Source organism: Brachyistius frenatus, unplaced genomic scaffold (genome assembly GCF_029030835.1).
Source record: "Brachyistius frenatus isolate BFR_SWC_R1_liver_20210118 unplaced genomic scaffold, ASM2903083v1 Contig_61, whole genome shotgun sequence".
Classification (NCBI taxonomy): Eukaryota; Metazoa; Chordata; class Actinopteri; family Embiotocidae; genus Brachyistius; species Brachyistius frenatus.
Genome location: NW_027210660.1, coordinates 396,316 through 415,452, shown reverse-complemented (window position 1 = coordinate 415,452; position 19,137 = coordinate 396,316). Strand labels below are relative to the sequence as shown.

At 39.0% G+C, this 19,137-nt stretch overlaps 1 protein-coding gene across 1 annotated transcript in view; it reads left to right on the top strand.

The window, feature by feature from the left end:
* Positions 1 to 19,137, top strand: part of clstn2a (calsyntenin 2a) — a 136,251-nt gene that overhangs the window by 80,477 nt on the left and 36,637 nt on the right. Inside the window, exons 3-5 of the mRNA XM_069706057.1 lie at positions 13,626 to 13,821; positions 15,761 to 15,872; positions 16,036 to 16,132. Of these exons, the coding sequence (XP_069562158.1) occupies positions 13,626 to 13,821; positions 15,761 to 15,872; positions 16,036 to 16,132 (405 nt within the window). The remainder of the gene's footprint in view (positions 1 to 13,625; positions 13,822 to 15,760; positions 15,873 to 16,035; positions 16,133 to 19,137) is intronic.

Sequence of the window (19,137 nt, the reverse complement as noted above, 5' to 3'; positions counted from 1 at the left end):
TGGACATGGGTCTCAATGGTCAATTATGGAAGTGTCATGGTTGTAATTTCCAAATTTTCAACCCATTATCCTTTTCTATGCCTCATGCAGTGGGCTGTAATTTAGTGAAGGAGTGATGGCAGTTCTGGCTGTGAGTTGATAGATGATGGGCAGCAGTAGAAAAGGCGAGCGTTGTCATTGATAGTGTGTAGGAATGAGCTGTCATATCACCACCAGGCCCATACACAGAGGGACAGAAGGCAGGAGAGACTGTCCTTGTCGCATCGTGAAGGCTGCGAGTTGTTATTTTTGTAGTGATATAGATTAATTTAGAGCTGGACACAACATTTTATACTACTGATGTCTAAGAATTCAGTTCAAATTGTGGTACCCAGTCAAAAAAACAGTTCTTAATAGGCTTTGTCCATTAGTTTTTGTTTGAGAATGTCATTTAAGTGTCTTGGTAATATTTTGTGCAGCATGTGCCAAAAATGTTTCTCCCTTCTCCTTCCTAATTTCTTTGCCCAGCATGCTTTGTTATTCCATGCACAGCACAGGGCTGGATCACCTCTGAAGTGGTCCCTCAGGATCTGACAGCTGTGCAAGTGAAATACGATTTTTGTGCATCTTCACCTGCCACTATACCTTCTTTCTGCTCTCTGGACAAAAAGGAGGAGTGCTCACTTTTCCAGAAGTGCCAGAACGTTTGAAAGGCAATTTCTATCGAGTGACAGTGTAATGGATGAGGGCAGCTCGGGCCATCAGTCAAGTGCTGAACAGAACTAAGTCAGAGTTCTAGCTAACATATACTTACAGCCACTCTCCTGCATCTGCACTATCTGCAAATGACTCAATTTCCCTCCCTGGCAGAACACTCTTGCAGGAAATTACTTTGAAAAGTTATTTACAATTCACATATTTTGTGTGACGACGTCTGTAAAGTATTTTGAAATGGTTGTTAAAACGTCGCTGAGACAGTAAATTAGTCTGTGACCCCATCTGTCAGTTCAAAAATAATTAATAATACATATTTGTGTATGTAATCAAATATTCCATGATGGCCATCTAATTACCAAGCAAATAAAAATCTGCAACCGTCATTCCCATTCACATCCTTAACAATAGTAATTGTTAACTTGTAGTTGAATTACCTTCGAGTGAGTCACTTCCATCAGACGACAGACCAAGAAACACTGAGGGATAAATACAGAAATGACAAATTTGTCCATGTCTTACTTTGAGTAGAGAGACGTATGGCTATTTTTCTTGTATTTAATAATGAGGGTACTTCAAAAAAAGATTTAGTATGCTGCAGCCCAATAGTTTAAAAAAAACGAAATAAAAAATACAGTCCTCGAACTCTACGACACTGCAGCTGCTACGCTAATTTATGATTCCACGAAGGTTATTAGTATTCTGTCTCAGGTTTTTATCTAGTGCTACACCCCTGAGGATTTCTTTGTCTCTGCTAATTGTGAGCGTAAGCGGGAATAAAGCCAAATTGTAAAAAGAGGGAGAAATGGGAATAAGGAAATCTCCCTGATCTATGTTCCTCTACCTCCCACGGTGCAAACAGATGAAGACAGTCTAATACCAACCCCTTCCTGCCCTTCTAAGACCTTTCATTGACCTTTTTGTGTCATTTAACCGTATCACAAGTGGGGCCGTCGCTGTGAGGTGAGGATTTTGTCAGCTCGCAGTCCGTATGGGTTGGGTGTTATGTATACTGATTCAGGCGTGGTGGAGCAAAATTCATTAAATTCATCTTTCTGATCTAATTAGTGAGAGTAACCTTAGTGGGGGCTGGTGATGACATCACCACCATAAATGCAGTTTTTCTCTGTTAGTAAATTACAAAATATGGATGCAAGACATGTGAATGGCAACAACATTTATAAGCACATGTGCCAGCATTTGTATAGAAATTAACTTTAGCTAATTATCAATGTAGTTTGTAGTTTTAGTGAGCTGTCCAATCTATTAATGAATCATTCTGTGCAGAATTAGTGTTTCATATGTATTTAGTGGTATTTTACCATCATTTACCTAATGAAAGAAATTAGACTTTTAAAGACTTTTCTGTCAGTCTTGAATTTTTTTTTAAAAACAAACTTGCAGAACCCAAATTTACTTGATACTTTTCATGTGATTCTATACATGCAGGTTAATAATCATTTATTTAATTTTGGGTTAAACAGTTACAGGGAAAAAAAATAAATGCTCACCGACAAGGGCGGCAAATCATTGACGCTCAGTGGCACACAGCGGCACAAATAAAACCTTTCAAGATCAGCATATACACTCATGTGCTTTGTGTCTACATTATATATATTTTTTAAAATATGTGTTTCTGCCTTACCTGGTAAATGTTGTTGTTACGGTATTCATAAGTGACAAAATACATATGACAGTTCTGTGCAACAAAACTGAGATCTGTGTGTAATGCTCTTCTTCTCCTGTTTCACGCTGTGATTCACAGCAGCAAATCTATATAAATGAATGGAGCCGTTCTCTGTAAAAACAAAGAGACACTTTCACTTCATTTACTTCAGCTGAGGAACTGACAAATGATCAAACATGACAGCCACGCATGCATGAGCTATTGCCTGCCGTCTGTTATGACAAACATAACTAGCATGCAGAGATCAATGAAAGATGACAGATTAGGTTATCTTAACCTCCACAGCATATCAAAACTGCACTGCTCATTACCTTCTCTCAAGATGTTTTCTCTGAATTGACCTACCTGATGAATGCTGCATGCAGTCTCACCCCACAGACCAACCAACACCCCCTCCCCACCACCCGCTGGCCCGGCTGACTGATGGTTTAGTAATGTCATTTTAATAAGTGTGCATTAGCATGCAAAAGGTCTCCCGGGGTTCTCAAATGCCACCTGTCAGATTTCATTGATGTTGCCATGTTTTCTTTAACTCATGCTCTAGTTAAACATCTTTAACAGATAATGTGAAAATGTTTGTGTATCCAAGTGCTCATACCAAATGGCAGAAAGACAGAGGTACTAATTAAAGGGGAAAATAAAAAGAAAGAGACTAATACAAATAAGATGAGTTTAAAAAAATTCAAAAGTATATAAATGAAAGCTATTTTAAGACTCAACAGCTCTGCAGGCATAGGCAGTAGTAAATGCCGAAATCATGTTGAAGCTCTCAACAAAGAACCAAATTACCCTCTGTAAAGTTAAATAGTAATAGTGCTCACCCCCACTCGGAACGGACACACTGTAACTTGCTTTTGTGTGCATTTATCTAATTGTTTTGACTGGCTGGTCCCCATCCGCAAAAACTTCTTCAAACAGTTTCAACAAATTAAGGCACAGATAATATGGGAAAGATGTACCCCATTGAAAATTAGACTTGCCTAAAGTCAGTGAAGAGAAAGAAGACTGTAAATAGAAGGCACTGTTCACTAATGCTTCAGTCGGAGCCTGATAAGAGGATTTATAGTGCACACAAAGCCTCCTCGCTACAGTAAGTACGTTTTTATTGGGCTCTTGTTTCTCCCTTTTGGTCATTATCACATAATATAGCCACAAACACACACAAATGTACTGTTGTAGAAATTTCACTTTGCCTTTCCTGTAGTTCTAACTAAAACTCCTGTGATACATGCATCATGTTATTCATTTATTTTTTTATTGAAAAAATGCAGAGTACAAAAACACCCAAAAATGATGTACATAATTAAAAAACCATGTGCACACAAGATTAAACCCAAACCTATTTTCCCCAGTCTAATCCCACACTACCGACCTGCTTCCCAATCCGAGTGCAATTACAATCTGGATGGAAGAGTAGAAGCTCGCAATAATGTATGATAAGTAGCACAGTTGAGATATCATGACAAAAATCATTGCAATCATTACAGAATTTTTTTTTTAAATTAATATAAGTATGTATAAATAACGAGACAGTGCAAAGTTGTGCACATCGAGGCCGCCACACTGAACTAATGAGGATCTCAGGGGTATAAAGCTAGTACACGCATGGATATCCACCCCCAAATCGTGTTATTCTTTTAAAGAGTAAAGTACACGTCACTATCTGTTAATATACTGTACAGCATCATGCTTTGCAGGTAGCAGAAATATAAACCACATCATTGTTGTTCTCCCTTTAGGCCTATTTACTCTTTCATATATTTATGTGTGCAGGCCCAGAAAAATATAAGATTCAAACTGGTCTGTTAAAATATTTCTGCGCAGCTTCCCTTGTGGTTAAAAACACCACGTAGTTTTAAAGGCGGTTGTTTTTTCACTTGCATTCAGAGCACTCAAGGGAGCTTGTCTGGAAGAAGTCTGCCAATACATGTGGGACAATATATTTTAATGGACAATTTTATTAGGTGGCCACTTAGCTCGTTAAACTTGATGACTTGATGATGACTCGCTGAATCTGGAGTCCGAAATTTTTTGCGCTGTACACATCTGCCATAACTAATATAAAGTTACACATGTAGGCTGTGGTTTTATAGTGAATCTTGGTGTTTTCACAGGATGTGTTTTCATGATTGGAATTTTCTGGAGCTCAGCAACATTACCAATAAAGTAACAAGATGGCAACAGTACCAGGGATAAGTTCATTGATAGCTGCAGCATTGGGCAGACATGTGTTTGTGAAGCAGCTTTACCAGGTTGTCAAAATAACGCAAAACACAGACCCAAATAAGTGCCGGTCGAATGGGTTCTGTGTCTCTCTGCCTCAAATTCACAGACATGCCTCTACACCTGCTTGAAATGCAGGCACAGATATGACAATAATTCATTAATTAACTGTTTTTGACATGTTTGTATACAAACGTGTGTTTGCGAGAGTGCGTGTGTAAATGTATGTTGTGTGCGGTGAAGCATGTACATGAGACAAAGTGTGTGTGTGTGTGTGTGTGTGTGTGTGTGTGTGTGTGTGTGTGTGTGTGTGTGCGTGTTTGCGCGTGCGTGCGCTATAAACCACTGGGCCATGTCCTTCTCTTCTCAGCGAGCCACTGAGCTGACAGAGGTCATAGTTGGAGCCACTGTGACATTTACAGCTCAGAGGCTTATGGAGACTCCCCGCTGTACCTGGAAGTCTGTGATTATCGCAGAACAATGCACGCCTGCAGTCCAGCAGAAGGGCGTCAAAAATGTTGGAAGAAAAAGAAACGCAATGATTTGAATGTTACTCAGGAGTGGTGTGATTTGGCTGAAAAGATAATGAACAGGTGATGTTTAGCGTGAAAAGGTTCATAGGAGAGACAGAATTGGCATATGTTAATACGTTTTTCTGCCCCTGGCAAACTTGGTCATTAAAAATTATACAACAGACAAATTCTTTAATGTATTCTTTTATTGCTTTTACCCTCACTGCACGGACAAAAAAAAAAAAAAAAAATTATGCCGGCAGCAAAGGGGTTGTGACATTTGTAGTTAGTTGGTTTGTCTGCCAATTTGGTAATGCCTTGAAATTTGTAACAGAAATCATGTCCCCATCAGGATGAATTATAATAATCAGTGATGCCTAGATATAAAAAATTTAAATACATCTTTTTAGCGTGCGACGCTCAGCAGCTGCTCTTCCTGTTTAGCGCTAATTAGCATGCTATCAGACTAACAAAAGATGTGTTTGTGATTAGCACAAATAAATTTGGGCTGACATGAGAAACCAATGTTTGCTATTTTCAGCACCTGTGTAACTCTCAGCTACAACTTTGATGTCAGGCCTTTAAAAAAAAAGAAAAAGCCTTGGATTATGTTATAAAGGCAATTTAAATTGGAAATGAATGTGGCATAAGAACAGCCTCACCGACACGGTATAATGATCATAGTCTTTTCCCAAATTAGGAAAAAAAAAAAAAAAAAGGAAACAAACTGATCTAATGTTTACATTGATACATTGTTAGCATATTCCTATACCTGCTGTTAGGACAGAAAAAATAGTGCACATTCCCATGGCTGTCCCGTGCCCACTGGAATCTCTGAACGGGTTAGTTAGCATTTTGCTCAGTCTAGAGCAGTGTGATCCCTGCCAGATATATTCTCGATATATTTTCAAATATACGTATACACTGTGCTGCATGTGTGTCTCTGTGTTGAGTGTGTCTGTAAAAGAGCACCTGCACACACATACATCCCCAAACCGTAAAATTCCCCTTGTTCAGGAAGCGATTTAATTGTCAGCGGGTGACCCTTGGAGCAACAGTGAATTGCAGCTGACTGAGGAGGAGGTGAAGGAGGTGAAAAAGGGATAGAAACAAGAGTAAGTGAGGTGTGTCAGGGGTAAAGGAGTGCAAGGTAGAGTGATGCATCTAAGTGCTGAAGTTAAGAGCTAAATAATTGCTTACTGCTGTGAAATCTGCTCCACAGGAGAGGAGAATGGGGAGGAGAAAGTAAGGAGGAGGAGGAGGAGAAGCACAGTGAGATACTCAGGAGGCTGGTAGTGTTATTTATACCTGCATTAGTTATCGCACACACTGTAGTTATCTCTCGATATCCTTCCTCCCCTCCATCTCCCCTGCAGGGTTTCTTCCCCTCTCATTCACTTTTTAATCCACTCTTTCTATCTCTTTGACCTCTCTTGCACTCATGCTACTGGTATCCTGCTGTTTCTGGTCTTCTTTTCCCCTTTGTGTCAGTTTTATTACGATATTGTCACATTCACTTAAACTACTCAAATTTAAAACCGGGCTTCCTTTGTGGCTCAACTTTTGATGCACCCTGCCAGACCCCCATATACCATGTGCGTCATTTTCTGCTTAACTTCATAAACAACCTCCGGCCTCATTTACCCCTTCATATTTCCATAATTTTACCAGAGATGCACTTGTCTGACTTTAGTTGTTAACAGCTTTAAGCACTTCAGCCAAAATGCTTTTCAGTGCTCTCTTTTTAAGTATTAAAGTCACAGCTACATCTTCACATAGCTCAATTAACAGGCTGTACTGATGGTCACAGTTCATCCGATGAATTCCAATCCCACAACTTCAGCGGCTGCAATTAACACTAATTGCATCACAGACCACCAAAGCCCCCAGCACTTTGAATGTGTATTGTCTGTGATAATGAATTCTCCCCATTCCTATATTGTGTTGTCCGAGGCACCAGCAGTCCTGGGTGAATAGAGAAACTTGGCGTGCGTGTATTTGCATTGTGTGTTTTCGCTTCCCGTTTGTGCGGGTTGTTAGTTTGTCACCCTGAGGTCAAGTGGATGGTGTGACAATCTCCCAAATGCAATTAGGAAGTGTCCAGCTATCTAAAGGAGACTCTGATGAATTGCTGCTGCATGTCTTTCTTTAACTGACTGGAAGTTAAAGTGCCTGCACCGGCTGATAAATAGGTTCACCCATGTGTTGCACACTTGGACACACAAAAGGGACTTCCAGCCATGAATAAGTTTAGAATAATTCCTCTACTTCTATTCTTCTGGAAATGCAGAAACACGAGCACATCAGCTGAACGTGGCTCCATACTGAAGCTGTGTCCTAAACCTGCACACTTTCCTGCCTTGTTTAAAAGACCCTCAAGCTGCTCTAAATGCCTGTGAGCTTTACCCATCGTAACCATAAATTAATCTACTAAAATATGACAGTTGCAATTGCAAATGAACATATGTCAGATAATACATAAGAGTCAGGATGTCTGTTGAAATGCCAAACATTACTGTAGCCCCCACACATGCACATAGACAAACTGCACATTTTGTGAATATTAGTCTTTTCATTGCACTTCAGTGTAACAAGCTCTAAGGAATCTAAAGCCTTGAGATTGTCCTCTCTATCTAGTAACACGTTACATTGCCGATTTTTCAGGAGGGGAACGAGATGAAAGAAAAAAAAAATCGATTCTGGTGTTTTTACATAAGACTTTTCATAAGTTATTTCCTGTTCTAGCTCACATTTTGATAAACTTACAAGCGTCTCTGCAGTATGTGTTAAAAGGGTCTTTCAATCACTACCAAATATGGTATACTTGTTAATATTTAAAGAATGAGTGACTGTCATGTAGTCATGTCATGTTTTAAAGGGATGATTTTGAATGTAGGTCAATAGAGACTTCTAATACTTCTGATGAATTTGTGACGCTAACTTTTAATCAGTGAACTTTTCCTTTTGCAGTGTTGTCATTTTCTTTGGTGTGAAATAATAGAATAACTCTGAGTGTATATTTCAAGGCTTATTGAAAGGCCCTGAACCTTCATTTGTTTTCGTCCTCCTTTTTGTCTTCCAGCCTTTTTCTCACAAAACTACAACTGTACAGTAAAAGTTTTCTTTTTTTTTTTTTTACTTTTCTATTAATATCTCCAGTTTAAGTCACATACATTCAATAAAACTAGTTGATATTAACCTTGACACAAAAATGGCCCCTCATTGTTGTAATATCTGTATGTGTGTGTTGTGATATTGGGCTAGGTAGGTAGGTAGGTAGGTAGGTATTTACTTTATTAATCCCCGAGGGGAAAATTTTTAATTTCCTACATTACGTACATAGAGCTATCTCATCTATGTATCGGACTGCATTAGTCTGTACCTCATAAAACTGGTGACTGAGTGTGGAAGGAATAACAGGAGTTTAGATATTATCTCCATAAAAGCACAGTCTCTTAGTCTGAGGCAGACATGATGATAAAAACGTTATAGGTTACAGGTTGTAGAAAGACTTGAAGGGGTTAGTTCTCCACTCTAAATTAACTTTCCAAGAAATGAGGTGGAACAGCTGGAACAGTTCAGGTTCTAGCAATAGAAGACTTATAATGCATACCATCAATTGCTTGCTGATGCACAACTATGTGCTCCATATGTCACTAGGTGGTCTAGAGCAAGGTGCCTCTTCATGGTAGCATTATCTTCAATGAAATGCACAAAAGCTGCAGAAAAAAAAAACTGTCACCAAACATCTGGTGATATTTGGTAATTGCAAGCTGCAATTCAGAAAATTCTAAATGTAAAAAATACACTTTGAACCCAATTTAATCATTTTAAAAGTGTTTAAAATTATGTGGCTGACTATTGGCTAGCTGGCAGGAGCAGATCTTGTATGGAGAGAGCTACAGTATTTCTCTTAGGTTTCATCATGGGGAAAAAAAGAAAAAAAAAAGAAAACACTGAGCAAAGAAAAAGCTGAGTCATTAAATCTGTGATAAATAATAAAGCCCTCAAAATAATTTCCATGTTTGTCCATAGTGTCTATTTTTGGAGCTCACTGTTCATAATGTGTCTTGAATTCACAAGCATATGCATGCATACCGTGCTGTATTCTGTGTGCGTTTGAGTGTGTCTGAGCGTAGTTAGAGTTTATCTGCGGGTCTGTAGTGGAATGAAGTGTAATCCAGTCATTAATTAAACGAGAGGAACAAGGGTGACTGTGAGCTCAGCGCTGAAAGCAGGAGAGTGAAGGAATCAAGGCTTAAAACCGCCTGATAAACCTACTTTAATCAAGGTCTTACAGCTTCCCCTCACCACGCACGAACACGTGCACACACACACACACACACACACACTGTCAAATCTTGATGCTGAAGCTTTCGTGTCTCCTGCGCTGCACTGAATCAGGCAAACAGGCACAGACACACCAGATGGAGTTACAACAGTATTTGATTAAGAAGAGGAATTAACGTGATTGAATTTTCTTTTTCTCTGTTGAGGCTCAGAAAGTGGGTTCATACGTGCCTTTTACTATTTTAAATTGTGATCCGGTGACTCGCACCAAATTGTGAACTACTAAAATCTAAAGAAAGATCATTCTGTCATTCCAAATATACATTCAAAGCTTAATTTCTGGGTCTTTAGTGTTTACCTGTGGGTCACATTACTGGACAGCTCAACATGTTTCATCTTTATACGGATGATGTACAATTATCTCTCCTTTAACCCAAAGGATTTGAGCTTCCAGCCTGATTTACATAATTGTGTTCTTGGTGTCAGGGGGTGACTCGCGCAAAAACCTCCAGTTGAAGCAGAAGACAGGAATGTAAATCATAGATCCCGACCCCTCTGCTCTGGGCTTCATGTAACATCTGGGTGTCAGAGTTTGTCTTTTTATATGCTTTTTATATGTTGCTCAGATCATCGCTGTTATTTTAACTCTGGTATTCATGCCTGTGTCGCTTTCTGTGCAGCTTAACGGGCAACTTTCAGGTCTGTCATCTTCACATCCACGTCTTGACCAATCTGCTGCAACTCTCCAACAGTAGCTTCAATGTTGGGACTGAGTGTAAAATTCTTTAAAATTACTGATAAGGCTTGCAAGGCAGAGCTCCAACTTAATTTACCTACCTCTATGTCACAATCTGGACAATCTGGAAGAATACTGTAATGAAGTTTTAGGTTTAATGTCATGGAGCCATTTTGAATGTTATTATTTACACCTGGGCTTTTCCTGCTGCAGTAAAACATGTCCAAATATTTTCTATGAAAGCTGTTTATATGAGAAGGAGTATGGCTGAATGTATCGGTGCTTTTAAGTCTCTTTTAAATGGATATTTTCATCTCTTTCACCTGCCTTTCATTTTCATGTTTAATTGGTACTGTCTATTCATGTTCTTAAATGTAGTGTTTTCACAGTCTTTGTAAACTTTTTAAAACAAGCAAAGACAAAAGTAAAAAAATCTTGAGAAAGTCCCATTAATGATCAGAAAACTCTGAGATTATTGTACATTATAGCATCCACTTTTAGGAAGGTTAAGGGCAACATTTTTTTTAATGAAAATGTCATTACTGTCTGTGCACTTCTATAATGAACACAGATATGCTTTAAGTGATATTTAATGAAAAAATTTAAATCGAAAATTGTGTTGAAAAAAGTGGCATAGAGGCATACAAAAATGCATGAAATGGACTTTAGAGTCAAGTACAATTTATGCAGTCTAATATAAGAAATCACAAATATGGAGAATCAAGACAAAATGATGATGAATTGGGAGGTATGGCGAGCAACTTCAAGATGTTGCTAAACGGATACAGCTGATTCAGCTTTATAGACTTGAGATTAAATGCTTATATTAAACTCTATATTTCATGCAGCAACTGTGGAGATTAAAAACAAAGTGTAAGCAACTGTTAAATCCAACAAATTGAAATGAAACTTGAGTTTAAACGCTCTGTCAAGTCCGGTTACTTACAGTAGGAATACACAAATTTGTTTTGGCTCCTTGTGACAACGTGTTCGTTTGTGGAGAATCATTTTCTCATTAATTGTATTCATCTCGTCCTTTCCCATTATATTGGTAATTTAATGTCATCTGCAATACATGTCGCCTGACAGCTTGACATTTTCTGTCGGTGCAGTTTATGCCGCTCAAACTTTCTGTGGAGCACCATCTATTTTAGATGGTTGTTATTATTGAGCCATTTTTTGCTGACTCTTCCACTTTACTCTAGATCTGCCATGGCAACAGGTTGACTCCCCGGAGCAAAAAGATATGCGTTTTGATATTTACTTTGAAAAGTGACCCTTTTCCCTAATGACGTATAGGCCAAGAGATTAGACTTCATTTCATCCATGTGGGGGAAATTATAGCGTTCCCTCCGGTGAGGCTGGTGAGAAGCAAACTAAGTGGCAGGAAAGAAGGTGTGTGTGTGTGTGTGTGTGTGTGTGTGTGTGTGTGTGTGTGTGTGTGTGTGTGTGTGTGTGTGTGTGTGTGTGTGTGTGTGTGTGTGTGTGTGTGTGTGTGTGTGTGTGTGTGTGTGTGCGCGCGCAAAGTATGCATTTGCTGACATAGGACGAATCCGTCTGAAATCTGACATTGCCATTTACATATACATTGGCCCATCACATTTCTCCTACTCTCTCTCTCTCTTCTATTGGTCTCTCTATCATCCCTCCACGCCATGACTGTTATGTTCTCATGTAAAATGTAATTCTAGAAAAATACATTTACCACGACAGATGGAGCGGAAAATGGATTTGCATCCACCCCCCCAAACTGTTTAGTGGAAGTACCTTTTCCTGACCCCCCTCACTAAGTCAAGGTTTATGTATTAAGGGCTGCAGCAGTATATTACTGTATAATCACTCTATGTGGTCCCATCTGAGACTATACTTACTGTGTGTGTGTATGATGGGTGCATGTGCTGGCCATACTTATCACCCTTCTTCCATACCACCAGCTGTTTTTAGTATTATTTTTCTATACGTACACATTGCATCCCACTGCCGTACTGGGGACCTTTTCATTTCCATGAAACCTCAAAGGGGGACAACGTGAAGGCCAGGCATCTTGAAAATTGACTGGGGATCAAAACCCCGGAGCCCACTATGTTTGGCAGCATCATTATTTCACAGAGAAGGGGATCTGGGAAGTAGAGTCAGGTTGAAAGGAGGTCAGAGAGAGAGAATGAATGAAATGACTGTGTGCATGAGAGTGGGATATGAAGATGGGAGGGGGAAGAAAAGTACAGAGAAGCCAGATGCAACTATGTCTTTGCAATTGTCTGCAGGGTTTGAGCATGCAAGCAGAATTACCGCAGCTATGTAGCTTTTTGTTTCCGCTGTGTCCCACTATGCTCGGACAGATATCAGCTAGCAACGGGTCAGAGCACAGCAGCTTTTTGTTCTCTCTGCAAGGAGATTTCCCCAAATCCCTGAAATCAACACTTGTGCAGGGGATGAACTCCGCAGACAATTCTGGAGTCACTCGACACAACACAATACACTCAGCAGCGAGTCTGGCCGAACACTCTGTGGACAGGACTAATTTCATCTTTTGTTGAGCCTGCACAGTTTGACACATATCAGAAATTATTCTTCTTATAACTACACCCCAGGAGCTCCACTCGGTGTTTGTGTGAGCAGTTCATGCTCACACAAATTCTGTGTCCAGAATTGGGACATACTGAAATTTGAGTAATAGCCATACTACAGTGTGGGGGTGTTAGTTTTTTACTTCATTTCCCACAGTTTGATTCATCCTTAACAGTGTGAGCTGTTTGGTAGCTACTGCTGGGTTTGAGAAAATGACTGTGAGGGGGAAAGTAGAAGAAACAAATGAAGCAAAATAATAAGATTTTACCATCAGTGTCGTGAGAGAAAATGAAAGGAATTAAAGGGGGAAAAAAAAAATCTAATTATTGGAAATGTTTTCCCTTGCTGTTTTGTTCATTGTGACCCAAAATTAAGCGAAGGCTCAGACTTCTGGGTCTGATAGTTGTCGTGCTGACTGCTTCCATAATAAGAAACTGGAGTCTTCAGTGTTTGCCCGCTGATGGGCCACATGCTGAGCAAAAATGTCCCTCTTTGTTGGGGAACCGACAAGTTGAAGCCACTTACGCCTCTGATGTTTTCTATCTTTGTCATTTTAGACCTCACATGGTTTATTTCACTGGGATAGAGATTAGTGTTAGCCATCCGACTGATAAATTACTTTACACCTCAAAATGATCTGAAAATTATTTTTCAAAAGTGTGTCTTTTATTTTCACTTGATGTTTATCCCTGCCTTTGTCTTTGACAATTTTCACACTGTTTTTGTTTGTCTTTTTCAGCTTTATTTTGCTCCTGACTCACTGACCTTCATTTGTGGCTCATAAAATCATAGAAATAGGCTGTGATAATTGAAGTTATCCCTGAATATGTTAAAAACAGAAAATACTCACTAAAACACAACAATATCAACGTTTAATACTTTACTATGTCTCCTTTTTCTTTCCCGGTCTTTTTAGGGGAGATCTGTGCCTTTAAGATCTATGGTCAGGATGCTCCATTTGAGGCTGAGGTGTTGAATCGCACATCAGGAGAAGGAGTCCTGAGGGCCAGCAGCCCTGTGGACTGTGAGAGCCAGAAAGAGTACACCTTTATCATCCAGGCCTATGACTGTGGGGCAGGGCCCAGCGGGGCTGACTGGAAGAAATCTCACAAGTGAGTCAACCAGCATCTTTCTGTGTAGTGTGTATTTAATCTAATCTAAGAAAACACATCATTCACAATTGTGTTTTTTTACTGCCCAAGTAACAGCTACTGGTCTTCACTATGGCTGTAGCTTACAACAATTTATATTATTAATGAATTTACTGGTTATTATCTCCAATTAATCAATAATAAATACAACTTTACATATTTTGCAAGTTTGCCAACATTTCAGGAATCAGTCAGTGACTGTTTGTATCTCTGAATGTTTCTCAAGGCTGTCTAAACCCTCAGTTATAAAGAATGGTGTTTTAAAGCTGTCACATGCTTTATTTATCTGAGCATGTCTCATTTGTGTAGCTGCCATTGTAACTTTGATTTATAGGGGGTGGACAAAATAACAGAAACATCAGAGTATTTAAATTAAAGTTACAAAGGCAGCTGTCAAAATGAGACATAATAATTCCTCCAAAAATGGTCTCAAAATTAATGACAACATTGTAATAACAGGGGAAAACTAAATCAGCAAAGAGCAGCCATGGCCTGAAGTTGAGCATCCCCTAATAGTGTTAACAGAAAGGACGATAACAAGTTGTTTGTGTTTCTGCACAAATTATCAAAATTAAAATGAAAGATTAAATTACAGACACAACTAGAAAGATACCTAAGATTGTAGTCATGAGTACAAGTTTGTAGCTTTAGTTACACTTATTATAATATGTATGTTTTCCCTAATTATAACAACATCCTGTGGTTCTTAATAAAACATCTTCAACTTACACTCAGAGCTCAAAATTGTAAAGAAAAATATCTAATAAGTAGGTCTAGTCTTTCTATTTTCTTTCTTCATTTTCTGTCTTCCCTCAGTACTGCAGCAGCCACAGCTGAGACTTTCAGAGCTGTCTGAGGATGTCCTCCTAATGGCCCATCAATATAATGTGTGTCCGTATGTGTGTGCGGCAGTGCTACGTGAATTAGATTGACAGACAGGGCGACTGGTTTGGACAGCAGCAAATCAAACCCTGTGGTCCTTCAGTCGGAGACAGGAAACTGCTAAAATAAGCTGTGCTCGGTACCAGAAGAGAGGCGAGCGAGGAAGAGAGAGTTTTATCAGCTCAGGGATCTGTGATGAATTTCTTTAGTGGAAGATGAATGACACACAGTGAAGGTGTGTGTGTGTGTGTGTGTGTGTGTGTGTGTGTGTGTGTGTGTGTGTGTGTGTGTGTGTGTGTGTGTGTGTGTGTGTGTGTGTGTGTGTGTGTGTGTGTGTGTGTGTCACATCACGGCATGACATTCTAAATAGGCCTCATTAAGCTAATGTCATTAATTAGCCAGCTGTGCTTCCTCAGATACACTGCGAGTTGTTATCAGTGAAGGTCACCGGTGAAGAAAAACTTCATGATACATCTACATAGCTTCAGAGCTTATAGCTTCATTTATATACTTTACTGCACAAGTGTTATCAGAGTGCCTACGTAATTGCTTACAGCAGATGAGATTGTGTGTTTATGTCTGTGTTTGCATCAGAGCAGAAGACAAGGAAGGACGAATGGGAGATAAAAACTAGAAGCTTGAAGAACAACCTCACTTTGAAATATCTGCTGTGGTTGAATTTATGTCATTGAAAATCCAATTCACAAAAATATACCAATAAACAAAACCCTGTTTTCCCATTTGAACCAACTCTTTTCAATGCTATATTTCAGGAATATGAGAACTTCCTCAACTAACCAGTGTACTTAAGACTGGCAGTGAAGTAGGTCTTAATTTACTTTCAGTCATCACTAATGACTTCAAAAGTTTCCTCCTTCTCTCTTCTCTCCCTCCCTCCATCTCTCCTCGCTCCGTGTCCTTATGTTTACTTTTCTCCATCAATCATTTCCACTCTTGTGTCCTGTTTTTCTGACTCTCCGTCCTCCATCTTCTTTCTTCTACTTCTTCCTTTATCCAGGGCGGTGGTTCACATCCAGGTGGACGATGTCAACGAGTTCTGCCCCGTGTTCCGGGAGTCACTGTACAAGGCATCAGTAACAGAAGGGAAAATCTACGACAGCATTTTACAAGTATTGCATATTCAGTCATCCCTGTTACATTCTTTTATCATTGCTTTGTCGATTAACAAGGCCATAAAACCATATTCGGCTAATAGTTACAGATATTTTATTTCTAGTGTTTTTATTGGCTGGAAAATTGTTGAAGGAGTAAACTGGATGTTGCTTGTTGCAGGTGGAAGCTTGGGACCAGGACTGCTCACCACAGTACAGCCAGATCTGCAACTATGAAATTGTCACTGCAGGCACACCGTTTGCTATAGACCGCAACGGTAAGTGGTAATGTGTGCATGTGCACATAGTCTGGCCGGGTAGTGATGTGATTAAGTGTGATGTCTGAGAGAGAGAGAGGGAGAAACTAGAATGTCATTGCGAGGGAACGGTCCGTGTGCCTGGAGGCTTTATTCATGGGAAATTTTCATTTAATGTAATTGCACTGAAGGGTCATTATAATGATGACATGCACACCAAATTATAAGTCCTGAGCAGTTGACCATGTCAGTTCTTTTGTGCATAGAAAAACTTGAATATTACATTTTCACTTTACCAGTTATTTTACCTCAAATATATGTACCCCAAAACTGTTTTATGATTAAAGACATAATATAAATACTTTTACTCTATAGAGTTTTTATCAAATAAATTAAATTGATTCAGTACAAACTATATTTTTCTTAAATTATGACAGTAAAATGAAATGAAAGCTATAAAGAACCACAGTAAGATCAACTTTGACCAAATTGTCAGAGAAGAAAAAAAAACAGGAATAGCTACTAAATGTACCTTCATGTGAGTCTGTATTCAGCTACACTTTCCAAAGTTTAAGTACGAACTTTAAATCTCAGCTTTGAAGCCAAATGGATGAGAAGTCCCTCAAGTGAAAGAAACAGAAATTTAGATATCTAGAAAATGGACCAATGTGGCTGATTTTTCTGCACTGAACATGATGCATTTCATGCCTTTTACAAGTGAAACCAGTGTGCTCATAGTTGCACCAGTCACAATCAAGAGTGAGTTCTACGCTTCAGGTATATTTGCATTTGAATCACTTGCAGAATGATTTGTGTTAAAATCCATTGTGAGCCTTACTTGGAACATGCAGCACATTTCCAATACACTTCTGTAGTCTAATAACTGCGTCGTTCTTGCCTCACACAAACAGAATAGTTAAAATCTTGATGAAAGGAAATTACTGAGCCGTACATGTTTTTCCTATGATCTCAGCCAGTCGAACTCTGTGCAAACATGAATAAGTCCCTACTAAAGATAGACATAAAAGAGCCCGAGGAGACTCACACAACTATGAAAGAAATCATGCAGCAGCCAATGGAAGCAAACTTTGTGTGTGGAAATAACACAATCAAGAAGTAACAAGGTCACTTTCACTTGTTTGTTCATGGTGAAAGTTTGTGATTGCACCATCTTTTTATGGATATACACCAAACAACAAACCACTGTGAATACAATACAATAAATAAAAGAAAAGGCATGCAGTCAACTGTGAATGATTCCTTTTTATTGCAATGATGTTGTGATTCATGAAGTAGCTTTTCATCAGTCTGCAGCTCAGAAATTACAAAACTCCACCTCCAGCTTGACAAATCCTTCTTTAATATTGTTCCATTTAATTGTGTTTATTTGTGGCTTTACACCAGTCCTAGTTCACTGAAGGGGTGTATTTTATGTTTGATTAAGTGCTATGCTGAGCATATCTCCCTATATTAAATTTCAGCCCTGGGATTTTCACTGCCTACTTCCTGAGCCTTCGTATCCACGCCGTGCCGATTTGAGTGCATTGTAATCCAAAGTGAAGGGAGACTGAAGGGCTTTGTGTGTTTGTGTCTGTGTGTTAGATCACACAGAAGCACACACTTTCTTTACTGTATCTCGCTCTCTCCTGATCATATTTATTATTTTGTCTCATTGCTTTTAGATTTTATCCTCGTGGTCTTTGTCTCACTGTATTTTACAGAAGTCTGGCTCATTCGATTCGATCTCCTCCCAGGCACAGTAATATTGTTTGGAACAAACTGTACTGGTTAGACTAGAACAATGGTAAATTTGTCAACTGAGGGAAGCACAAGATGAGATATAGAAGTAAATGGGCTCTTTGGCAGCATATATCTCAGAGTTAACACATTGTCGTCTTATAACAGAAAGTAAATTAATAATGAAAAATTTTAATGTAAATTGATTCTAAAACACATCGGTGATAGATCAACAGGAATAAATTGCCCCCCCCCCCCCCACACACACACACACATTAGTAATACAGGATTCAGAGTTCAGATAAGGTTGTTTACACAGTTGCTACAGTCAAATTGAGCTCCTCAGAAAAAACAAAAAACAAAACTTTTTTGCTGTGATTTGATAACACGCAGCAGAGTTGATTGTTTTGATAAAAAATAAGATAATTTTGCTTTTTATTCTCCTGGACTGCTGACATTGCTTTGATTTGCAACAGAGTTTGTTGCCTGTGCAGACACACCTGCAATTCAGAATGCAAAAGTGGGCTATTTATGCTCATCTACCACACTGTGCGCATATTTACCACAAGGAATGTAATGTGAGCAGTGGTTCCCCTGAGCAGCTCTTATTTTTGGAACATAATTTAATGAATACATTTTAAGACTGTAGAGACTGACCCAGATAGACTTCAATCAGTGCACTTTTGTAAATATCTCTCTGTGTGTTAAGATGTGGAGAAATGTAGTTTGCATCCCAATATCCCAGTTTCTCTAACTAGTGGTCTCTGAGGTGAGCTGTCTCACTATTGGTACTTTTCTCTATGCGTGTCATCAATCCATACGTCATACTAATTCAGGCTTTGAGTGTGTTGTATGTTTACCTTGGAAATCATTGGAAAAAATATGTAGCTAGTTTGGGAGGTTTGATTGTCAGAGACCTTCCAAAGTTGCAGATTGAATGACAGGTTTTGAACCACATATTTTATCATCTCCCGTTAGTCTAAAATGATTATGTTGATAATCAGTTGTAGATAGTGGAGTGGAATAATTAGATAATACACACTGTATATCGTTCGTATGTAGTATGGACCTGGGACACAACATTTGTGTTATTCTGTGTGACACTTGTGTGAGGGCTGCAACCCTCATTCCTTTGAGACTGATGCAGGGTCAGATCTCGCTATTAAAAAAAGCTGTTAGCTGTTGGATGGGACAGCTTCTATGTCAGTCAGCTGATCTATCTATCTATCTATCTATCTATCTATCTATCTATCTATCTATCTATCTATCTATCTATCTATCTATCTATC